This window comes from Lissotriton helveticus, chromosome 2_2 (genome assembly GCF_964261635.1).
Source record: "Lissotriton helveticus chromosome 2_2, aLisHel1.1, whole genome shotgun sequence".
NCBI classification, from domain to species: domain Eukaryota; kingdom Metazoa; phylum Chordata; class Amphibia; order Caudata; family Salamandridae; genus Lissotriton; species Lissotriton helveticus.
In genome coordinates, this window is record NC_136060.1 from 369,306,157 (window position 1) to 369,331,107 (window position 24,951).

At 41.9% G+C, this 24,951-nt stretch overlaps 1 protein-coding gene across 1 annotated transcript in view; it reads right to left on the bottom strand.

Annotated features, from left to right (window-relative positions):
• HGFAC (HGF activator) overlaps nt 1-24,951 on the bottom strand; it is a 751,326-nt gene that overhangs the window by 126,635 nt on the left and 599,740 nt on the right. The window contains exons 11-12 of the mRNA XM_078678540.1: nt 13,552-13,691; nt 12,435-12,572 (exon numbers count right to left, since the gene is read on the bottom strand). Coding sequence (XP_078534666.1) covers nt 12,435-12,572; nt 13,552-13,691 — 278 coding nt within the window. The remainder of the gene's footprint in view (nt 1-12,434; nt 12,573-13,551; nt 13,692-24,951) is intronic.

A 24,951-nucleotide genomic window follows, 5' to 3' on the forward strand; every position in this document is an offset into this window, starting at 1 on the left:
CGAAGGGTACCAATACATCTACAACCTCAAGTAGAGGAAGAAATAAAGGCGTTACTGGCCCAGGACATCATTGAACCTGCAGAAGGACCAACGCCATGGGTGTCCCCCATAGTGGCTGTACCAAAGAAAGACACTACACAGATAAGGATCTGCGTGGACATGAGAATACCGAACAGGGATATCATCAGTTGGAGCTAGACGAACAATCCAGATACATAACGACCTTCTCAACGCACCTTGGACTGTTTCGCTACAAAAGGTTGAGCTTTGGAATATCATCAGCAGCAGAAATATTCCAAGAAACGATCAGGCAGATAATAAGACCGATAACGAACAGTCTAAACTACAGTGATGACATCCTGGTCTTTGGGAAATCAGACGGGGAGCATGACACGGCACTGAGGGAAGTATGCTCACGACTAGTAGAGGTGGGCCTGACAGTAAACGAGAAGAAATGCGAGCTGGGGAGAGAAGAACTAGTGTTTTTTGGACACATATTCTCACGGAAAGGAATGAGGCCGGACAAGAGTAAGATAGATACGCTCGAAAAAGCGAGTGAACCTAAAAACGCCGCCGACGTGCGCTCGTTTCTCGGCCTTGCCAGCTACTGCGCGAGGTACATAAAAGACTTCGCGACAGTGAGCACACCCCTGAGAGAACTGACAAAACAGGGGCAGACATTTGAATGGACAACAGAGTGCACAAAAGCGTTTGAAGAGATAAGAGCCTCAGTGACAGCAGTCGACCACCTAGCATACTTTGACCCGAACCTGTGCACAGAACTAACAGTAGACGCCAGCCCGGTAGGCCTGGGCGCAATACTAGCACAACACAAACCTGGAAAAGACTCACCTCGACAAATAGTAGCCTACGGAAGCAAAAGTCTATCGGATGTTGAGAGAGCCTACTATCAACCAGAAAACCGTCGAACACGACAGCCGCTAGTGCATCTTCACCCTTCCTTGGCGGCACACCTCCTTTAAACACACACAAAGCACCCAAACCTCAGTTTTGTGTGGTTATTCTATAAGGCTTATTGAGTGGAAGGGTAGCTGGCTAGAGATGTGGTTGGTCACGCTCTTCTGCTCCGTAGTGTAGCTCCATATGCAGTATGCGTTTAGTTCTACTTCTTTCCTCTAATAAAACTATGCACTAAAGCCACTTTGAAAGGCAAATATAAAAGCATTACAACATTATTTTCACACGGTTAGATTGATCTAATTTAAAATGTGCAAAGTCTCCTAATATCCTTTCAGACCAGAGCATCCTAAAGTTGTGTAGTGCTGGGCAGAGCCTTATAGACAATGTGGCGGCATTATCCTTTTGGGATGATCACATTGCTAAAGTTCAGCTGACCTTGGAAGTTGATGCAAAACCGGCTAAATGTTTTAGTCACTCAAATAGCAGCATGGTTCAATGTATTGCTATAAGTCAGCATTTCTCGATTTTGAGTTTCCCTTCTGTACGTCAATAGGCTGACATTTTTAAAGTTAGTAAATCTTTAAAGCCCTATAATTCATCCTAAAGAATCCGACTTTATCTTTTTGCATTGAGACCAACTCAGTAGATCTTCAACAACCCATGACTAACATGACAACATGTTGTGACTTTCAGTCTGATCATATTCACTCCACATTACAGTCCTTACAATAAAACCAAACTATTTTCATAAAACTACACTAAAATCATTTTTAAGGATAGAGTTTGTTCTGGTACTTGCACAATAAGGCCCATAATAGTCATGAGTTTGCATCGCCTAGAATGATATTTACCCAAGGCCTCTTTACATGGCCCTTTGTGACTTGGTAAATGTGGAGTAAGTCAAGGCAGTGCAAGTCACTGCCTTGCATTACTTTGCCCCAGGGAGGTGTTATACTATGGAGCGCAGGTGTTCCCATACATCACCCAAGTATTTTGGCGCATTCCCAGATTTACCATTATTGGTAGACCTGGTAATGCATAAAAATGATATGCCTTCCCAGGGGAAACGTAACAAGGCAAAATATGTTTATTTCTCCTCGTTTGTCCCACTTTCTATGTGTGCTGCATTCTACAGCACACGTAGAAAGAGAAATATACCTCTGAGGACAGTATTCGTGCAGGAAGGTGTCCCATCCTGCACAAAAACAATTCTGCCTGCAAGGTTATTTTTCTTTAACTTTACTTCACAGGATGTGAAGGGAACCCGTTTGTGCGTCCATCACTACCAATTGGAGTGACATCATGGGGCAGATTGGCCCAAACCATCAATGTGAATTTTACATGGTGGTGGACAGATAGACCCTCTTTGGAGGATTGGATAATTTAATACAATTTGGTACCAAAAACGTTGCGAATTGGTCCAAACCACCGGTCTAGCGTATTTCGTATGGCTGGGAGTAAGTAAGTACGTTTTATTGTATAGGTTAATGAAAACCTTTACAAAATAATCGCTTGACGGCGGGAGATCATCAAATAAAACTGCAATTACGTTGTTTATGGAATCCAACAATAAAAAAGAGCTGTGGGGCAGTTTATGTTAACTAACCAACGTTTTCTGTTCAGCTGGCTCCTAAGGAGTATCTGTTCGTCTGATGCGCTTTGGGGGGGGTCCTTAATCTCCACTTAAGACAATCTTTTAAGGACCCTGTAACATACATACATAAGTAAAATGGTACATTTGGATTACATATATTTTAAAAATAACAAGAATATTTAATAATGTACCTTTATTGAAGATTGTGATCATTTGACTGAACGTGCCCTGAAGAAGTTCATTTTTATGGATGAAACACGTTGGCTGTCATCTCTGTAACGTTTGATGCGTTTAAGAAAAATAAAATAGCGAAGAATTGACAATACTCGGGACTTAAAATGGGGCCTTTTCTTTAATTATGATATTGATTGTGGAGCACCTCTACTTTGGATTATTATATATCTTTGACTCAAAGGTTGCATCTTGGCAGAAGGTACTTGTAGTGAGTGCATGCACATGAGAATTAAATTGTTGACACCAACGTCTATTGGAACACGGGATAGGTGCGGTTCTCCATGGTCTGCTGCACGGCTTTTTTGGTGTACTACAACGTAGGCACCCTTGCTTTGTTGGTGCAAGGGTGCCTGCACATGCGCTATACAGCATATTTTGTGCCAGCACAGGCAGAGAGCATGAATGTGCTGCATCATGTTAAATACAGCGCATTCCTACCCTCTCCCTTTCACGCAGCACAATGCATCAAGGTAGCGTCCTGCTTTGAGTTGCATGAAAATGTAATAAATATGCTCCTAAATTTGTAAACACATCTGAAAAATAATTCAACAAGCACTTCAGTGGATGCCTTTGGAATATTATCAGAGAAAGTCATAATGTTTTTAATGGCCTCTTGGTGCAGCTTTTGTTTAGCAGCGTTTGAGCAAGCAATAAAAAGTTATAATTACCTTGACAGAATACCCATCTCTGTTGCTATCTTGTTTCTCAGTTGATCAATAAAGACTATCAAATAAACATAATCTATGCATCCGCTAAACTTACTTTCCTACCAATGGATAGAACAGCAGGCTTCAAGGCTTCTGCTACAGAGAGGTTTACTAGTAAGTTGTTTGTCTCGCATGAAATTTGAGAGAAGGCGTTATATCAGCCTTCATGACTTAGTGCATTTAACATTACATTACATGAACATATGATGATTTTTGCATCAATTAACATGAATACTCTGATAAGGGCGATTGTTGATAGTTGGCCCGATGCATTTCGGGAAATGTAGTCCCTTCCTCAGGGGCCACTGTAAATGAAAGCATTGAAGAAGCAAAATCATTACATTGTATACGGTGTCATTACTATTTCATTTCTATTAGATTGCAGTTATACAGAGCCACCTAAAAGAGATCGAGTCTCACAGATCATAAAGACTAGTGTTTATCTATGAAGATGATCCACATGCATACATGCTGAAAATCAGCACTCAATAAACGGCAAACTAAGTTGTTCATAGAACGTTGAAGTGCAACTACAAACATGTGTTAATAACACAGTTCCATCCCTTAAATCGTGACAGTTATAGTCTGGCATATATAAGGCAACGCAAGGCACAGTGAACGAAACATGCTGTGATGGGCATGAGGGAAAACTGAAGAAACTAAGAAAGATAAATATCTTGTGCATGCAGCTGAACAAGGTGTAAGTGTTGTATGAAACCTTCCGTGGTATGCCAGTTTTGCATGTGAAACCGTTGGGAGTTGTGGGTCTGCAGTGTAGCGTTATATCTGAGCATGACACTTAGCAGTGAAAAGTTGGTACTTTGATTATACTGTTGGGTTGAACTGAATTAAGCGGAAGGAAGTAGTGTTTACAGATCGTTATACTGCCTCTACTTTCAGAAGTGTTGGCGAAGGCTGTGGCGTGACCTCTCTCCTCACCCTATTGAGTTGAGGTTTTTAGGCTGGTTGGGTATTGGGGACTTCAAGTGTGTTCTCATGTAACGTAACTGGTGCTATGTAAAGCGCTCTGATACCTGATTCGGTTCGGGTCTAGTTCGCGCTATATAAAACTCTGCAAAAAAAAAAGGAAATATCTGAAATAGAAGTGCCGTGTGACGAAAAAGATCGGAAGTGCCCGTACTGCAGGTGATGCTGTGAGTTATGAACATCGCTAACCTGTACGCTAGACGGTCAATGTGGGATAACCCAACATGACTCTGCACGTTGCTGAAAGCTTTCTGTAACATAAATAAACCATTCAGTGAACCAACTAGCTCTACATGAACCAGGACGAAGACGAGGTGGTAAAAAACGTGAAAAAAACGTGAAAAAAAACGAGAGAAGATATACCCCCGCAGAGCTTCTTGCCGCTTGAACGGTTCTCCAGAGGCAAAGAGCCAATTCATTACTACACGCACTGATCCACATAAAAGACAAAGTGGCAGACAAAAATGCTCGAAAAAGCTTAACTATTCCCAGGAAGCCCGAGGGGATTAAAGAGAGTACTCAGCTGCTCGAACGCTGCGGTGTTTCAAACGCGGTTACAAAGACCGCTAACCATATATTGGCTCCTGGTCACATGGAGGTGATTAAACGTAGAAAACAGACTAATCGAAAGACAGCATAAACATAGTGGCCATCTTAGTGAAGTTAGTGGCAAGTGAAATAAAGTTGTGATTTCAAGTGAAAGTCTATAATACATACACGATGTGGGTATCTGCATAGAGATACACTACAACCAAGCTAAAGAAAACTAAAGAAATTAGGCTCTACTGGTAACGGTTCACTGTGGAGTCTTGAAATAGGGAGCATAAAGCGATAAAAGAACGATACATCTTCAGTATTGAAAGTAAACAATCTCTAGGATGGCAAAAAATGTATAAATATGAACTAAATCTAACATAGAAAAAAACATCATCAGGCTTTTCAAAGATAAAATCAACAGTGAATGGCTCATGTTGCATCATATTAACCACCTTTGGTAAACAATTGCCTTCAAAATAAAGGATTGGTAGTGTAAAGTATAACTAGACGATGGTGGTAAATTGCACGTAGCTATTACTATAAGTGGAATAACTGACTTCTAATTACAGGAATAAACTAAGGTCCATTTTATCGTTAAGACTTAGGGGTCCGAATGTTAGAAATTTCTGAATTAATATCATCTCACGCTGTAATAAGTACTGGCTAGGGTTCCTCCCTTCCTTGCTTGTTGTCTTTTCAATCACCATGAATAGGACTTGAGCGATATTGTGTTGGTGGTTAAGTCAATGTGCAACAAGATTGGAATTTGTGTTTTTGTTGCGTATCTCGTCATGAACTCATTTTCAATTTAATTATACCACAAATTGGAGAAACTTTCTTTCTAAAGGTGTGCTAGTGATTACCTTTTGATATCATTGAATTCTGGTAACTGCCCCCTCCAGGCGCCAGCACCCATTACTGTTAAACATGGCTTCATTTGAAAGCCTAGCGAGTACTACTGAAAATAGGGCTGAAACAAAAGCATACACAAATGAACAAGCCATTGAGATTTATGCTCTTATTAAAGCCACTAAATCTTTTGACACTCATCAAGGCTCAACAATTCAATAATTACGGCATTTGGAATTTATTATGCGTCGTGAACTAAACCAAAGGCTTCAGGCCTCTACGCTTCTTCAATATCATAAGCATCAACGCATCCCTAGAGGGTTGAGGCTGGCTATCAAACCTCTTCTCTTTCGCTTACAGTACAACAAACAATTTATAGATAAATGGAATGGTGTACTTAATAAGTGTTCTCTTGACTTGATCCTTCTTATTGTAGAAGAATTGTCTAAATCTATAAAAGAATTAGAGGAAGAGATTTTCAACACCCAAAGAGATGTATCGGCATGAACGGATGTCGATGAATGTTTGAAAAATCTGTAACAAATTAACAACAAATTAGAAAGTTACGGAAATGACTTACAAGGAAGGAAATTAAGAAAATTCAAACTACGTGCAATTTACCACGATAGTCTAGTTATACTTTACACTAACTATCCTTCATTTTGAAGGCAATTGTTTACCAAAGGTGGGTAATATGATGCAACATGAGCCATTCACTGTTGATTTTATATATGAAAAGCCTGATGATGTTTTTTTCTATGTTAGATTTAGGTCATAGTTATAACATTTTTATCATCCTAGAGATTGTTTACTTTCAATACTGAAGATGTATCATTCTTTTCTCGCTTTATGCTCACTATTTCAAGACTCCACAGTGAACTGTTACCAGTAGAGCCTCATTGCTTTAGTTTTTCTTTAGCTTGGCTATAGTGTATCTCTATGCAGATACCCACATCGTGTATGTATAATAGACTTTCACTTGAACTCACAACTTTATTTCACCTGCCACTAACTTCACTAAGATGGCCGCTATGTTTATGCCGTCTTTCGATTAGTCAGTTTTCTACGTTTAGTCACCTCCATGTGCCTAGGAGCCAATATATGGTTAGCGGTCCATGTAACCACGTTTGGAACACTGCAGCGTCCGAGGAGGCGAGTGCTCTATTTAATCCCCTCGAGCTTCCTGGGAATGGGTGAGCGTTTTTGAGCATTTTTGTCTGCCACTTTGTCTTTTATGTGGATCAGTGCGTGTAGTAATGAATTGGCTCTTTGCCTCTTGTAGAACCATTCAAGCGGCAAGAAGATTTGCGGAGGTATATCTTCTCTCTTCTTTTTTTCACGTTACTTATATATGCTAGACTATAAATGTCACAATTTAAAGGATGGAACTGCGTTATTAACACATGCTTGTAGTTGCACTTCTATCGTGCTATGAACAACTAAGTTCGCTGTTTATTGAGTGCTGATTTCCAGTATGCATGTGGATTATCTTCATAGATAAACACTAGTCTTTAAGATCTGTGAGACTCAATCTCTTTTAGGTGGCTTTTTATAACTGCAATCTAGTAGAAATGAAATAGTAATGACACTCTAAACAATGTAATTATATTGTTTCTACAATGCTTTCATTTACAGTGGCCCCTGAGGAAGGGACTACATGTCCTGAAATGCATCGTGCCAACTATCAACAATCGCCGTTATCAGTGTATTCATGTTAATTGATACACAAATCATATCATGTTCATGCAATGTAAAGTTAAATGCACTAAGTCATGAAGGAATAACTTTATTGAACAGAATGTAAATGTAAAAGAGTTTTTTCAAAAGATATTATTTTCATCAATGAAATTGACAATACACAATTATTGAGAAATAAAAGATGCTTTGTAATCTGTTAATGTATGCCAACAGTTGAATTACTTAGGAAAACATTTGGTTAAGAAAGTTGAAATTGACACACCCAAGCTGTGCTGCTGGTCAGGTCGTGACAGTGTGTCTCGCACCTTTATTCTTAGAATCAAACACCCTGGAACAGGCAGCCCTATGACACCTAGCAGCACGCTATAGATAGAATAATTTTCGGTTCAATTATACCACAAAGTGGAGAACCTTTTTTTCCTAAAGGTGTGCTAGCGATTACCTTTTGATATCATTGAATTATATCAGCCTTCCCTGACTGATCTAATGAGACTACAGGATTTCAAAGTCTTGCTATCTGTAGCACAAGCAAGACCAACTTTTCAAGTTGATTTTTGCATTGCAGCAGCTGTAGGGCATATGACCACCATGAGAGGCCTCGTCACATGCAGTCTCGTTCAGTTCCCTTTTAGGGCCTGCCCTTGCATCACAGCCTCTAGTATCCTCCTTAGGGCTGGGCTACTGAGGAGACTCCTCCTCTGGTCCTACCCATGTTTGTGTGGTCAGCAAAACTTGCTGTTGCCACACCAACCTGTGAAACACTAGCAAAGGGTGGATTCATATCAGAAAAGTGCGAGACCAGCGACCTCTCTTCCAGCATCGGTCTGAGAAATATTATTCCTGAGGCCAAATTCACATTTGAGACAGTGAGACCCAAAGATTACCAATCTTTGGATCTTTGTTCAGCTCTACACTTGTGTACTAGCGCTGTCACAGGCTCTTAATATGAAGCTGACAGTGACAGCAGAGCACTACTCTACACTTTGGCAGTAGAGATCAAGGTATCTCGGTTACTGTTTAAGCAGTCAATCACTGAAGGGAGGTGCCCAAAAGTTCTGACGAAGCAACCAACATTACATATTTTCAATAAGTTATGTTACGTTAAGGGATTTATAAAAGTGGCTGATAACTCCAAGGAGTGTCCCCACGCTAGAGATGTAGAACCATAATCGGTTGACAGGTAAAGTCAGGTTCAACTACGGGGCCAGACAATCCTACATTCTTTGCCTAAATAGCCAGGTCTTGAGATGTTTCCGGAAACTCACTTCTGATGGTTTAAGTCTCTGGTCCAATGGCATCGAATTCCAGAGTTTAGCTGCCAGGAGTCCAAAGGAACCGCCCCCCCAGGCGCATTCTGTTCACTCGAGGGATCACAGTCAAGGCCGCCCCACAAGACCTGAGATGTCTGAAGGGAGTGTACGCTCATATCAGAGGATGCAGATAACTTGGGCCCCTCTGATTTAGTATCCTAGGCGTAAAACTAATGTAATTCAGCAAGATCCGGGTTTATGGCGGACTGTTTTGGAGTTTTTAGTAGCAGCCGAGCTGCTGCATTGTGTACTGTTTAAAGCATCCCCAACCTGCAAAAGCTCGTATTGCAGTCTTATTGCTAAGTTCGTTTGGGCCCCTAGAATCTTCCTTAACAGCTTTAGCACTCCAAAGCTGGTGCCAGTCATGGCCTTGATCTGATTCTCAAAGATAGCAACGCATCAAAGATGATGCCCATATTTTTAACTTTAGGTTTAGGAATCGGAGTCGGGCCCAGTTCACAAGGCCATCACTCGGAAGACCAAATTGTGGGATGTTTTCAGATCATCAGGACCTCTGTCTTGTCTACATTTAATTTCAGACAACTGGCATAATTCCATGCCGCGAGGTGCACTAGACAGGACTTGAAATTTGCTGCGACACTACCGTCATCTTGTGCCAGTGTGGTGATCAGCTGAGTGTCGTCAGCATAGGGCACAATCCTCATGCCATGGCATTTGATTTCGTCTGCCAAGGGATGAAGATAGAGTTTAAAAAGGGTGAAACTCAGCGCTGACCCCGTGGCACTCCCTGCTAAAGGGCATGATATCTGAGGTTTGTGGCTTCTAGGGCACATGGAATGAGCGGTTGAACAGAAAATCAGAAAGCCATTCAAATTCTCTTCCTCCATGCCCTATGACCACAGCCATTTTGAAAGCAGGCCATGCGATACTGTGTCAAATGCCGCACTTAAGTCTAGCATGACTAGTTCAGCAGTTTTGCCTTCATCAGCCATGCATAGCATCTCTGAGGCTAGTAAGAGGGTGGATTCCATGCTGTACTGTGGAAGAGGTGTGGCGCTGCGGCCAGGGCGACTGACGCTGGAATCTGGGGACCACGGTTCGATCCCCGGCTCCGGCGGCAGGTCAGCCCAGCACCATGTGACTCTGGGCAATAGCTCGCTTAATCTTCCCGACGGCCCCCCAGCGCCTAGAGACCCTTACGGGTGATTGTGCGCTTAACAAATGTGGACTTTGTGGACTTTACTGTGGCCTAAAATCTGATTGTGTCTCATAAAGGAGTTTGTTCTCATCAATAAACTTCATTAGTGGAAGATTGACATGCTGTTTAGAAATTTTTGGAAATAATGGAAGCATAGAGATTAGTCGGAAGTTCTCCGGCTTAGAAGGATCCAGTGAGGGTTTCTTAAGAAGAGGAACCACCATGGCATGTTTCCACTCAACTGGAAGTTGTCCTGCTTCAAAGGATAAATTAAGCAGTGTACATAATGTAAGGACTAGGGCTGTAAACCCTTGCTCCAAAATTGCCAGAGACGCCGGGTCTGGTGGGGAGCCAGATTTAATTGGCTGCAAGGGAAGATATTCGTTCCACTGAAATGTTCTCTACGCTAAAAGAACCTTCTAGTGAGGGATGGAGTGTGTTTCTTTGAGTAGAAAAGCTATAATTCGTAGCACTTTCTGGAAAACAGGCAAAGCGGGACGATATTTTATTAAATAAAAAAGAAGTGAGTAATCTGATTGCAGCTACTTATGGTTGGAGCTCTAATCGCCGAGACGGCGTCTAATGACGTGAGGGATTTAACTATTCTAAAACTGTCCCGAGGAGAGTTTTAGGCCTCATCTATCTTTCGCGTAAAAAAATGTGCCCGAGATAGTCTGATCTGCCTGTGGTATTCCTTAAGCCCATGTAAGTAGATGTCTTTGTCTAACATGTGATAGCTCTTAGGCCATTTGCATTCAAGGCACTTGCATGCCTATTTTGTCTGCAGAAGGTCCTCCATAAACCAATCAGCAGAAGGTCTAGAGCAAGAGCTGTTCTACGTTTTCCAAGGGGCTATAGAATCCAGAGCCTCCTCAATCCAGGACAAAACAAGCTGGTTGTCATCCTGGGGACAAGTGTCTAGGCATGGAGGTCATGATCTCCTGAGAGGCAGACGTAAGGGCCTCTCAGGAGATCATGGGTTGTTTGTGAGTTTTAATAGAGTGGGCATGTAATGGTTTCGGCAAAGGGCAGATATCAAGGATCTGAAAAGGAATAAAAGAGGGATCTGACCAGGCAATGGGAACTGGGGAAACTACTTTAACTTCAGCCGAGTTGGCAAAGATGGGGTCAAGGATATGCCCCTGGATGTGAGTGGGCTCCTGCACTAGCTGTTGGAAATGAAGCGCCCTTAAGTCCTCCATGAGGCTTGTGGCTGTATGGGAGGTCAGATCATCAAAGTGATGGTTAAACTCCCCTATGATTAGGAGATTTGAATGCAGCAGAGCATATGCAGAGATAATGTCTGTGGTAAAAGAGGTGGCAGGCCCAGCGGGCTGATTAATCAAGAAACCATTGAGAAAAGAAAGCTACTTCAGATCCACTTATCAGTACTTCGGATAAACTACAGTCCAAGTATTGTTTATACACCACCGCAAGACCGCCTCCCCTCCTCTTTGGTCTATCCAGTCTAGTGATCGCATAACACATGTAAATAGTCTCTGAGTTGTCCGGTGAAGGCCGAGCATGGAGCAAGGTTTCCACCAGGAAAAGCGCACTCGGTTGCTGGGCAGAGATAAAATCAGCAATTTACATTTTATGCTTGGGAAGGGATCAGTAATTTAATGGAAAGCACTGGGGGATCTCTGGCTGCTACAGTTGTTCCTGCGCTCCTGCCTCGCTGAAAGCCTATGGGAAAATTCAAAGGAGCACCCGAAGGATGCAGCCTGTCTGGTGCCCACATTTACGGAGTGGCCGTAGTTAGCTTTTATCCCTACATTCAAGGAGCGTAGTTTGGCTGATGCGTAGTGCACAATGTCTGAACTATGACTGGCAGAGGGCCTAGCCCTTGGCGCCATCCAGGCGTGGACGAGTGCAGACAGGCTTGCCTTTGGCATGTCTTCAGAGCGCCAGAGGGGCACTCGCTGTGCGCGTCCACTGCACGGTCACGCAAGCCTGCTGCTTTTATAGTCTGCAAGACTAGAGCGTGTGAGGCCTAAAAATGGCAGACCCGCTATTACTGACGGGAACTGTCAAGGTTCAAAATGAGCAGCCGAACTATGAAGTTTGCCGAAGTACGGACACAATGGTAAACACAGCTTTATTCACCCAGGTAAAACAGCCTCGGATTAAACAATTTAATTCAGCAGCATCAAACAAATTTCAAAGTACATTTCATCAGTAAATAATCAGACCAAGGTAAAAGAATCTAATCATTAAAAAAAACAGAATTGACTTTGTCCTGGACAGTAGTGTGCACCACAAAGACACAGCAGCACATAAAACGGCAGACTAAATTACCATCGCAATAGAATGCCATAAACAAATATGCACAAACATTTCTGCAACACTGTACCGCCTTCAGGGACATGATTTCATAATGAGGAGGTAAACGGGTGTTTGCAACAAAAGCATATGTAGATTAAAATATATGTTCTTACCGTCATTCATGTGCCCCCATCCAGCAATCTCACATGTGTGCCCGTGTGGAAAATAAACTCCCTCTTCTGGTAGACAGATCGTCTGAACAAACTGTGTCTTTTTTGCGCAGCTTTTGTTCTTTTTCAATTTAATCAACGCTATAGTGTTGTGTAAAGAAAAAGGTTAAAGATTTGGTAATGATGCATAAATACATTTTTTTGTAGATAACAATTATTAAAGAAACATAACCTTAAATCAATTTTGAGCATGCCTCTTTAATTTACCACCAATCCCCATTATGAATGGGATACATTAGTCTTTTTTAGGTCTCGGCTAAACACAGCTTTAGCTGCCTGTTTGCAAGACCTATTGTTTCCAGTGCATACACATACACTAAGAGAGGTTTTAGGTCAGCCCCTTGCTTATGGTTTGATGACTTTGTTCTCTATCCCAGGTGCATGCATCTAATTGTATTGCTTTCTTCTCTATTCTTGTGTTTATGGGGACCATAAGCATTTTGGTCTCCTAGGATCTGACTGGATGAGCTGAATCCTTCCAGTGCTAATTTGATGGAAAAAAAAATTTTATTTAGTATTCGGCACTTCATGGAAGTGCACGTGTTTCCTTACTCTCTTCCCTTCTTGGTTCTGTAACTTTGGTGCGAGCTCCCTTTTTACTCCCCACTCCCGTTCCACTTCACGTTTTATATATTTTTATTTTTGCAATTTTATGGGGGACCGGTAGCAGCAAGTGGCTACCAGCTAGCTAGTTTCCTTTGTTAGGCAGTCATGCCCTTGTTTTTCCTTGCAATTACTTTTAATTTGCAGTTCTAATTTAGCTGTCCACCATATTAGAATGGTGATTTAAACAAAATGACTACCATGCGTTCATACGCATACGTACACGATTGAGAGGTTACATGTGTGTGCATCAGCGACCATCTTGGTGGGCGTTATTAAAATCTACTGCAAAATTAACTGACATGCATACACAAGATTCTCTGTGAATTGAAGTGCCTTATGACTCTTTGAACGAGCTGTAATTTGTTTGTGTCAAAGTGTGTTTGAAATTAAAAGATTTTGATTAGCTACAGTAAAAAAAAAGTACTTTTCCTTGGTAAATTATTATTGCACTCACCAATATCATTTTCAGTCTGACTAAATATAGAGAAGTGGTCATATAGGATATATTTGTCGATTTCAAACGTCTGTGTTACATCCGTTGATTTGTTGAAGTAATGTTGTCCTAGTACCACTCTGACTGTTGATTTCTTTGGACTGCAAAGCAAACAACAGATTTAAAAAATAAAGCAGGCAATAAAAAATAGAATTCCATGATTAACTTTTCTCAAAGGCTGTAATTTTACAAACCAAGCTTAAAAAACATTTGTTTTTGAGGAGACAACTAAGAACTGAACTAAATGGTTACATACTTTCATACCTCCTTCTCCCAGATATCCAGCTTCAGTCTTTGGTGGTGCTTTAAGTATAAAGGTAGCCAATTTTCATCCATACAATTAACATTTTCCAAGTCTTGGAGTCAGAAAGGCTAGATTGTATTAAAGACACAGAGGTGAGTGTTATGCTATCTTTTCTTTTTCTTTATTAACAGCTGCCAAGCAAGAGAAAAAGTACAGGAAACTAGAAAACCTGGTAAAGAACTAAAAACAGTATGGGTCGTCAAGAAACCTAATAATTATCTTGACCAAGAGCAACAATTCTTCTTTTCTTGTAATGAATTAACTAAGATGGGGCATGGAAAGAAACAACAACACTGAACAAAAGGTAATCAGCAAAGTCAATAAATCTGCAAGGCAGTCCAAAAGGAGGTGAAGAACCATCTTCCGAATAGAAGGAAAAGATCCACGGAATAGTCCAGCAGGTTCCAAAGCAGAAGAGAATGCAGTAGGATTAAATAGAAATGACAGTACCAGAGGATGACGTTGGAACTGTAGAAAAAAAGACCAAAGAGGGTTAATGAAACAGTGGTGGGATAATACTCGCTTCCGTGTCTTTAGTACAATCTAGACTTTCTGACACCAAGGCAAGGAAAATCTCATTTTTATTACAAGACTGGAGGGTCATATTATGCTTGTTCACAGCATTGCAATAACAGAATCTTATACATTGGTAATTGATTTACAGTAAAAGGTTCTGAAAGTATCAATGTTCGACCAATTTGCAGAAATGAGAATGTTGTGCAAAATTCCATCTGCCCAAAAAGCCCTAGATGCCATAGCCCCTCTGTCTTAATACCAAAGGAATCAGTATTAACACCAGCCACGGACATAATCCATTTCACCCAGCTGGCTAAAGTGTGGCAGGTTTCTGGGGTTTCTGTAAAGAAATAAGCAATTGAGAAGAAGAGGACGATCTCAGCGCTGCATGGAACGTACAATTTAAAACAATCTCCCACACATAACTTTGGTTGAGAAGGGACAAATGGATACTAAATTGTTGTTGAATTGGTTTTGGTACGATTGTGAGCTTGAAAGTAAACACCAAGAGGTGAATAGTGAAAAGAAGACACACCAAGGGCTTTTGAAGCGGAAATACGTTTCAAGGAAATTAAACATAAAAGAATTGTCCATTTTGCTGACAACTGTTTGAGAGAAAGAATCACATTATCTTGCAATGAAATACACATTTCCAACACCAAATTAACATTTCACACTGTATTATAATTAGGAACAAGAGGATTAACAAATCTTACTCCTTTTAATTGACGAAAAACAAAGGAGTTTTCCCCAATGGGTCTGCCATCCACTCTGAGATGTGCAGCTGAAATGCCCAATCTGTAAGTATTCATTGTGCGATAGGCTTTCCCTTGAGAAGCCAGAGAGACAAAAAAATTAACTACCAAAGTTACATCTGTTGAAATGGGATCTGAATTCCTGTCCACACACCAGCTACACCGGGCTAACCAAGCGGACTTGTAGAGTTTTGCAGTGTCAAGGCCCAGGCTTGTTGAATGAGGTGGATATCATCCTCTGAAATTCCTGGGGTTCTTCAGAAAGACCCAAAATCCTCCTGGCGATGAGGAAGAGAACACTCTAGAATCATGTAGTGCCAAACTACCTGAGGACTGAGGAGCAGATCGGGAAAGTGAGGAATTCAGACTGGGAAATCTGACGCCAGCTCTAATAGATTTGGATACCAAGGTTGACACTGCCAAAAGGGAGTAATTAGAACCAAAGATGAAAGTTGTCTGTGGGCCTGAGCTAGGAATCGTACAATCAGCAGAAAAGAGGGAAAGGCGTAGAGAATAGATTGCAGCCAAATTTGGAGAAACGTATTTGTGGCCAGAGCCCGAGGATTTGGTCTCTTATTGAAAAAATAGGAAGTGGGTAATCAGTTTGAGAGGCAAAAAGGTCGAGTAACATGTTGTCAAAGATGGAAGAAAGCCGATTAAAATCTAAAGATGCAGCTGCAAATCACTTGAGTCCAGAAGGTGTCTGGAATACCAATCTGCTATAACAGTCAAATTTCCTGAAAGGTAAACTGCTCTGATTGAGAGATTCCATTGAAGACAGAACTCCTAAAGATATTCTGCGAGATCTGCAAAGGGTTTTGATCTTGTACCCTGAGGTGATTTATATATCTGACCGCTGACAGATTGTCCATCTGTATGAGAATGGTGCATTTTGCCTTGTACTTTGTAAAGGATTGGATGGCAAAGTAAACCGCAAGCATCTCTAAACTGTTAATATTCAAGAAGGACTCCAGACAAGACCATGTACCTCCAGTCGATATCTGACGTCATCTTGCGCCCCAAAAGGCCAGAATTTCATCGGACTCTACAACTATATCTGGGGTGGCAGAGAATATCGTTCTCCCGCTCCAGGCGTCTAAGTGAGTCAGCCACCAAAGGAGTTCATCTCTGGATTCTGCATTCAGGAAAATGGGGTCTCAATGGGATAGGCCTCTGCGCAGATGTCGAATTTTCAGTATTTGAAGGGCATGATAATGAAATTGGCCAAGAAAGACTGCTTGAATCAAAGAAGATAGAAGACCCACAATACGGGCCATAGATCTGAGAGAAAAATGAAGAGAGTTAAGGAATTCCGCATCTCCTTTTCATGAGAGTCACCTTGCGTTTATGTCGTTAGAGTATAGATCAAGAGGTATCTATGAGGAGCCCTAACAATTCAAGACGTTGAGAAGTAATTAGAGCAGATTTCTAGACATTGATAAGGAAATCTAGTCAAAGTAAAAGGTCATAGTAAAGATGTAAATGAGAAAGAAGAGCACTTTTGTCCTGGGTCACAATCAGAAAATCATTGAGGTGCACAATTAATCTGATCCCTTGGGCTCTAAGTAAGGCTACGACCGGTTTGAGAATCTTGGTGAAACACCAAGGAGCTGATGATAGGCAGACAGGAAAAGATTTGAAGTGGAAGAAGGAAGTACCCCATTGAAATCAGAGATATTTCCTGTGGGAGGAATGAACCAGAATTGGAAGGAAACCACGTTGAAGGTCCAGTCTGACCCGCCATTCATCCTAGAGCAATATGTGCCTGAGGTGGAGATTGGTCTTTATCTTGAAGTGATGATAAACCACAAAGTTGTTGAAAACGTAAGTTTATGACAAGGTGGAATTTGGGCTTCTTTTTCTGTACCAAAAAGATGGTACTGAGGAAACTCTATACGTTTGATTACCTGTTTTGAAAGAAGAGATTGGATTTTGTTCTGGAACAGAAGGAATTGATCCTGAGAAAAATGAAGAGTATGGTGAAATTGCAACTGTACTAGGTGCTGGTAAAGCTCTATAGGATACCCTTGAGCCATTTGTATTATCTTGGTATCTGCGGTGAGAGAAAGCCAAGCACTCAGACAAACAGCTAATCTGCCTCCTATGGGTCAACCCATTTTTTCTGGTCCTTTCCAAATTTAGTGAAAAAACAATAGCATACTTCAATGACCAGAGTAGCCATAATGTTATTGGGAAGGGAAGGATGGGGACATTCTGATTTTAATTTGTTCCTATAAGATTTATTAAGAGCATGGCGAAGATAAAATTAAACATATTCAGTCACATGCTCTGAAGTGAACCACTCTATGGAATTGGGGTCATGGAATAAGGGAGGGATCAACTATAGGTGCCCCAAAATAGTCAACTAATTTGTTAGACACTTGGTGAGAATCAGCTCCATCATTAGGAGAAATATTATGCCTTTTCTCCAGAAACCCATAATTAAAAGGATCTGAAGATCCGTAAAAATTGTGTGTCATTCAAGACATCATCATTAGTGTAATTTAAATAGGTAACATGCAGAGGGGAAGAAGGGAGCCCCGAAAAAGAAGCTTCTCAGGTGGGAGGACCAGATTTAATGAAACGCCTTTGACAAAGCCACCAGGGGTCTCTTAAAGAAATTAACCTTTAAGGGACATGGCTCTAAGGAAGGGGGCTTGTGAAGGGGGAGAAGTTAACCCGACAGTCAAAGACTGTAGTTGAGGGAAGCAAAGGGAAGGAAAAGGATGATACCGCTAAGCGGTTCACGAAAACCCCCCTGAAGCAACAGTAAAACATTGTAGATTCCAGCACTACAGAGGACAACTTGATGGGGAAGCGAGCAAGGCTATAATATCTGTTACGGTAAAAAAACACTGGAGGCAAAGCAGACGTTGGTGCAAGCGCATGCAGGGGAAGTTAAAACAATGCAACAGAAGTGAAAACCACACAATGTACACATATAACGTCATGTAAATGATTTAATAGTAAAGGAAAACAAATTTAGAACTTATCTTGACTACGAGCAGCAAGAAAAGAGGAATTGTTACTCTTAGTCAAAATAATTATTAGGTTACGTCTCATTGGTTGTGCTATTATGATGTCACTTTTTGTAGTTCTTTACCAGGTTTCCTAAGTAATGTTGATTTTTCTCTTGCTTGGCTGCTGTCAATAAATAGCAAGAAGAGATAGCATAACATGAGCCTCCAGTCTTGTAATACAATTATCTACATACCCTTAAGTATGAGGAGGTATTTCTTAGGAATACTTTGTGGAGCAGGTGGGATGTACTGACAATATGCAAATATTTGGTAAAGGAACACTCTTAAAAGTATTGTCGGCAGTGGAGCTCAAACTATTTTAAGAGTGGGGGTATTGTCATCAACATTTCATCACTGAAGTCATCGTGATTATGAAAAATCCAAGCATTACACAAAGAACAAGTGTGGCACGTGAGCCATGCCTATTCAGCAGGAGAGTGGTATGGGTGTGGTATGTAGCTGGTGGCTCATTTTGGGGCACACTGTTGCAAATATATTACCTAAGCATGGTGTGGGAGTGCACTGTCATTGACAGACTACACATTTCTATGGAATGGTCACTAAATTTGCACAGACATTCAGTTTTACGATAAATATATAGGGCATGTAAGACATTAGGTTGTTGGTTGACTGTGGTGTGAGACCTGGTCAAGCAGAAATCACAATCCTTGTCATGGTGAGTTACAAGCCAAAACTAAATTAACCTATGCTCAACCCTCTGGTAGCTTGGCACAGAGCAGTGAGGCTTAATTTAGAGGCAATGTGTAAAGTATTTGTGCAGCACTTCAAATAATAATAATGTGAAAAACACCATACATAAAGCACCCCACACCAACTTGGAAAATTAAGCTTTCTTTAATAAATGAAACGAAACCAAAAGAACAAAACTCAAATCCAGTCCAATAGAACCGGAGTTATGGAATTTTAAAGATATTAGTATAAATAGTGTCAAAAAGCACAAAGTGCCAACTGTGGGTATCTGGCCTCGCTGGTCTGGGACATAGTCACAAGTTCAGGCCAATCCCAATGGAGCATGAGCCGGCTTCAGGGACCCAGATAGGCCTGCTGAAGAGAATCCTGATTTGCGGAGTGTGGCAGGGATCTGAATCGAAGATGCATTGTGCAGCTGAGGCAATGTGTCGGTTCTGAGTTGCAGTGAGACTGCGATCAGGAGTCCGTTGTCGTCATCGAGGACAAGAGATGTGAGGGCCTGCATCGAAAGTGTATTGCGCAGTGGTGGTTCCAATGGGGCTGCAGAGGCGATGCAGGTCTTTGCGATGGGCCCAAGCCATGCAACAGCGGCGATGCGGCGGTTCGGCTCGGATTTGCCCAGCAGAAGAAATGTGTCAATACTGCTGCATTCACAGAGGCTGACAGAGGTCATTAAGCCCACTTCCTAGGGTCCAGGACTAGGGTGGCACCACTTGGCAGGGTAGACTCACAGTGGCAGAGTCAATGTGAAGGTGCATGGTTGTGGGAAGCCTGTTATGTCCCTGAGGCTTCAGATCAGGAGGCCAACCAACTAACCCTTGGAATCACTCTGGGTTCTGGGTTCAAGAGATACAGGTTCAGTCCTTCTCACCCAGGCATAAGGGCAGCAGGTCAGCACAGCAAGGCAGCACTTCCTTCAGAATAGTAGTCCAGCAGAGAGGCAGTCCTTTCAGCAGCACATAAGCCCTTTTTCCTGGCAGAGTATCCTGAGGGGCAAAAGTGTAGGGAAGTGGTGGTGTCTGAGGTCAAAAGTATATATACCCAGGAGTGGGGTGGAGCTTCCAGAGGAAGGCCGTTGAAGATCACAGACTAACTACAGGAGGTATGCAGCCTTAGTGTGGGTACATACTATTCAACTGTAGGCAGGGTTGGGCCCAGCTGCCCCTTACATCCTGCCAGTGATGGCCCATACAGGCACACCTATGTAACTGTCCAGGAGGAATATGCAAAGCCCAACTGTCAGCTACACCCAGTCATGTGACCCAGAGATAGGCTGCAGGACCCAATTGCTAAGGCAGGAAAATGGAAACTTTCTAAAAGCGGCATTTTCAAAATAATACTACACCATAAGTTAGGATTTTTCATTATAATTTCAGAGGCACCAAACGTGGTTACCTGTTCCCATCTGGAAATTAAACCTTAATAAATGGAATACGGTAGTTCCAATGTTATCCTAAGAGAGAAGTAGGCCTTGCAGTAGTGAAAAATGCATTTAAGGGTTTTTCACTACCAGTATATGTAAAATTTAACAGTGCATGTCCTACTTTTTACATTGTATCCTTCCCTCTGAGTTATCTAGGACCTACCCTGGGGATGACTTATCTGTACTAAAAAGGAAGGTTTCGGCCGGGCAAAAGGTTTATCTTACCAGGTGGAAATGTCAGTTGAAAAATGCTCACAATGGCAGACCTCAGACCTAAGACATGCTTACAGTGCTACTTAAGTGGGTGGTGCAATCAGTACTGCAGGCTGGCTACTAGCATTTAATTTACAGCCCCTGGGCACAGGTAGTACCACTTTACTAGGGACATACATGTAATTTAAAAGGGCCAATTGGGTGTAAGCCAATTCTACCATGTTTTAAGGAAAGAACACAAGCACTTAAGCACTTCAGGGTCCTAAAGCCAGCAAAATCGAAGTCAGCAAACAGGAGGGTTGAAGGCAAAAAGTTAGGGGGTTTACCACGCCAAGGATGCTAGATCTAACAGGGCATAAGTAACAATAAGTAGAAATGTTGTTTCCGCAAATACTTAGCATTTGTGCATTACCAAGTAAAGTGCCTTGATTTATTTTGCTCCCATTAAAATCTTGGTATCCATCAACCTTTAGAATGACAAAAAAATGTGCTTCATTTGTGCTGTCCTAATGGCTGATATATTTTGATATATTTGTACAGTTCATTTACAGGTATTTGAATATTGTTGTGTTAGAAAAATCTGACATTCTATTGCCTTTCCTTTTATTCTTCCCTTTTATTCTTCCCCTATGGGTAAGGTTAGCAGATAGTTCACTTTACAAAATCATCTCAAATTCCATTCAAGGAAAGAAAACACATTTTGTCAGAAGATATAGGCTGACATTTAACCTCTATCTTTGAACACACAACAGATGTGACAAGATAAAAATAAAATGTAAAGTCATTTATATTACAGATTCACTTTCTGAACTCCAGCATGGTTATGCATGTCAGCTGCATGGGAGTGCAGCATGCTGATGTCTTTAATATATACATTGGGTGGTGATTGGTAGAGCACAATATTCAGTATCAAACAAGTAAACATAGCTAGGCAACATGAGGTCTTTCTGCAATAAATGGCCAGAGAAACCGACTTTGGAGATGAGGAACCAGGTTCGAGTCTCGGCGTTGGATCAACATCCTGGGATACTGGGCAAATCACCTAATCTCCCCGTGCCTACCACAAAATTAATGTGTTGTTTTGTAATGTAACTGGTGCTCATGTAAAGTGCTCCAAAAGCTTCCGGACTAGTTTGTGCTATATAAAACTGCAACAAAAAAAATCTAAGTTAAACCGATAGTGTTTCCAAGGTATGGAAGACTGTAAGCATTTGTACTTGTTGCATGTAATGTTGGTGGTAATATCAGGGAAGTCAACAGTAAAAACTAGCCTCCCAGACCATAAAACAGGCCCACAAACAGCCAAAAAAACTAGCCCACACACCAACCTGTCAGACCAGCCCTTTAAACATTACTAGATTACACTTTAGGCCAGTCCGAGTCTGCACACACATTCAACACCACATTGATGAAACATATAATTAGGCATCACCATGCACATAACAAGACTCGCCCACACCAACAACAGAAAGCCCAGTGGGACACGGTCCATCAGATGTCAAGTTCTTGTAAAGCCATCCTTATGGCAAGTCAGTCGTTGTGGGATATTGGTGGTGCTGAAGACGACCATGGCATGCTGAACTGGGCAGCTGGTGGTGCTGGGGATGACCATGGCATGCTGAACTGGGCTGCTGGTGGTGCTGGGGATGACCATGGCATGTTGAACTGGGCAGCTGGTGGTGCTGGGGTAGACCATGGCATGCTGAACTGGGCTGGTGGTGCTGGGGAAGACCATGACATGCTGACCTGGGCGGCTGGTGGTGCTGGAGATGACTATGGCATGCTGAACTGGGCAGCTGGTGGTGCTGGGGATGACTATGGTGTGCTGGACTGGGCTGGTGCTGCTGGAGAAGGCCATGGCATGCTGGACTGGCAGCCGGCGATGCTGGGGATGACCATGGCATGCTAAACTGGGCAGCTGGTGATGCTGGGGACGACCATGGCATGCAGAACTAGGCAGCTGGTGGTGCTGGAGTAGACCATGGCATGCTTACCTCATTAAATATACAGCAGGCAGGTGGCACTGTGCTAGTGTGCTTGAACAGCCCCGACTGAGTAATTCAATTAATGTTGCCTAGTGGTATGTGTGTATGACAATATATCAGCCAAATCACCCATCATATTCTGTACGGGATACAAATCCCTTCAATTAAATTCTGAAGGGCAAAGAACTAATTAACCGCCGGCAGCCTTATTAAAGCTGCTTACATTATTTTGCAATACATATTTTCCTTTATTACCTACATCTGGTATGTGTTAGGCTTTTATAAAACTACTCAAAAACTCACTGTAAGCATTTTTTTCTGCTGAAGTGAACAATGCAGTGGGCGAAAGTTAATTATTCACTCTGGAGGCAGTCAACAAATAATCTAATTTTTACTTTTAGTGACAAGAAAAACCAATTACCGACCAGATGGAAACCCTTTCAGAGCCAGATATTAAACTGCAGCTAGGAGACAAAAAGACAAAGGGAGCCCTTATTCATCGTCCCCTCATCCAGCCACCCACGCACAGAAAAGTTCATATCTTATAAAGAGTATTTTACATTTTTAAGCCTGGCCTAAAGACACCTTTAGCTCTCTCGTCAGCGTTATGTAATGAGAAAAATTAATAAATAAAAAAGAGAGACATGTGTACATACATACAGGGGCTCTTTGGCAGCCATCTTCCTCCATTGGTCCATTCAACTGCCTTTCGCAGCATTTGCCCTCCACAGAGTACAGCGCAGGACGAGGGGTCTGCCCAATCCAGCTCATAGCTATCTTGTACTAAAAGTGCCAGCACTTTACCTGATGCGTTAAATCACATATCATATGATATCATCTAAACGTTGCAGAACAATGATTTGTGTATACATAGATAGGTCACTGATACAGTTATCTTTTTATTGCCTAGGATGCACCGTAGCCTATATAGCCAAGTTGTGCGTGTGTGTAAGTGCTTCATCTGTGCCCAAGTGTGAAATAATTGCCAGTAGCACCTCGCAGAGTGCCAGGTTGATGTGCTGACCTTGCCTGGATCTCAGGGCGAAGGTCAGAGAGTTGGTGAGTCCTAAAATAATATAGGCAGGGGAGTGCGGAGGTTGTATGTCGAAGTAGGTGTCTATGTCTGTTAGAACTGTGTGCCAGTATTGAGTCAGCTTCGGACAAGCCAAATTAGGTGCAGGTACGGTTACCCCTGTGTAACCTGGCAGGTGTGAGATGCCATAGGTCACTATCACTAAGTCTGTTTGACCACACTATCCGTAGAAGAGCACGTTGGGATGCTAGAGAAAGCCCCTGTCCACTCCCTCATAAGGGAATACCTGGACACTTTGCATGGTATATCTCTTTTTGGTATACAATATAAAGAGTCAGCTTTCAGAGAAATGTTATGAAGTTGCTGTGAATAAAAAAAAAAGGAGAATGATATCCCTATTGGGAGAAACCCCTAGACACTTTTATGTAGGAGTGAGATAAGCAATACTCACATTTACCCAACACCAGTCTGATGGGAAAAATTAAAGAGGAGAGCGCAGGTTGAGGAATGCTGGCTACTTGTCAGAATGGAGATTAAAGCAATGCCCTTTGAGCTAAGTTACCCAGTTAAAGACCATTAAATAAGATACATTTGGAGATGTACTAGTCAGTCAAGAAATGGCAGAAGTGACTGAAAGGGCGAATTGATGAAATACATTAAAACCAAATTGTGTGGCCTAGAGTTTAAAAACTGGACTTGTGAATCACAGTAACTCCATTGGTCCTGGTGCCATGAATAAAATGCTCAACATTATGAGAGGGTGAGACCCAGCTCCAGTTCCACTGTGGAGGAAAAAGGCCGTCCTGTTCAGTAATGGAAAGGATAGAAGAGCTGAAAACAAAAGGATTGAAGGTCAATGAACGTGATGAGGTACAAAAAAATATACAGACGGTCATGGAAGGGAAGTTCGTGATAGTAATGCATCGTACCTGCGACTAACCAGCTTCCAAAGATAGTTGATCAGGCTGGTGGAACCCACACGGAGCAGGGCATGGTTGCACTTGATCACAGGGAATTTTGGGCAAAAAAGGGCTGAATTTGGCAAAGAGGGATCCCAAAATTGGATATTCCAAGCAGCCGGCATGACCCGACAGGGCCAGGAGAGCTGGGAGAACCGGAAATGTAAAAATAGCTCAAGAAAGACTGGAATTAAACATGAAAGGCAAATTCTATGGGCTGAAGAAAACAAAAGAGGCAAAAATGACCAGGGGTAAAAGAGTAATGTAATTTGTATAAGACTTGTGTAAAAAACTGCATATCAAATGGTCAACACAGTCAGGTTAAACCATCTCAATTTGAGCTTAGTGACTAACCTCAATTGCAAAAATAGATAAAGAGACAAACAGTCGCGAACCCGAAGCAGTGGCTGAGCACAGTGGCCATATTGGTGTAAGAGTGTCC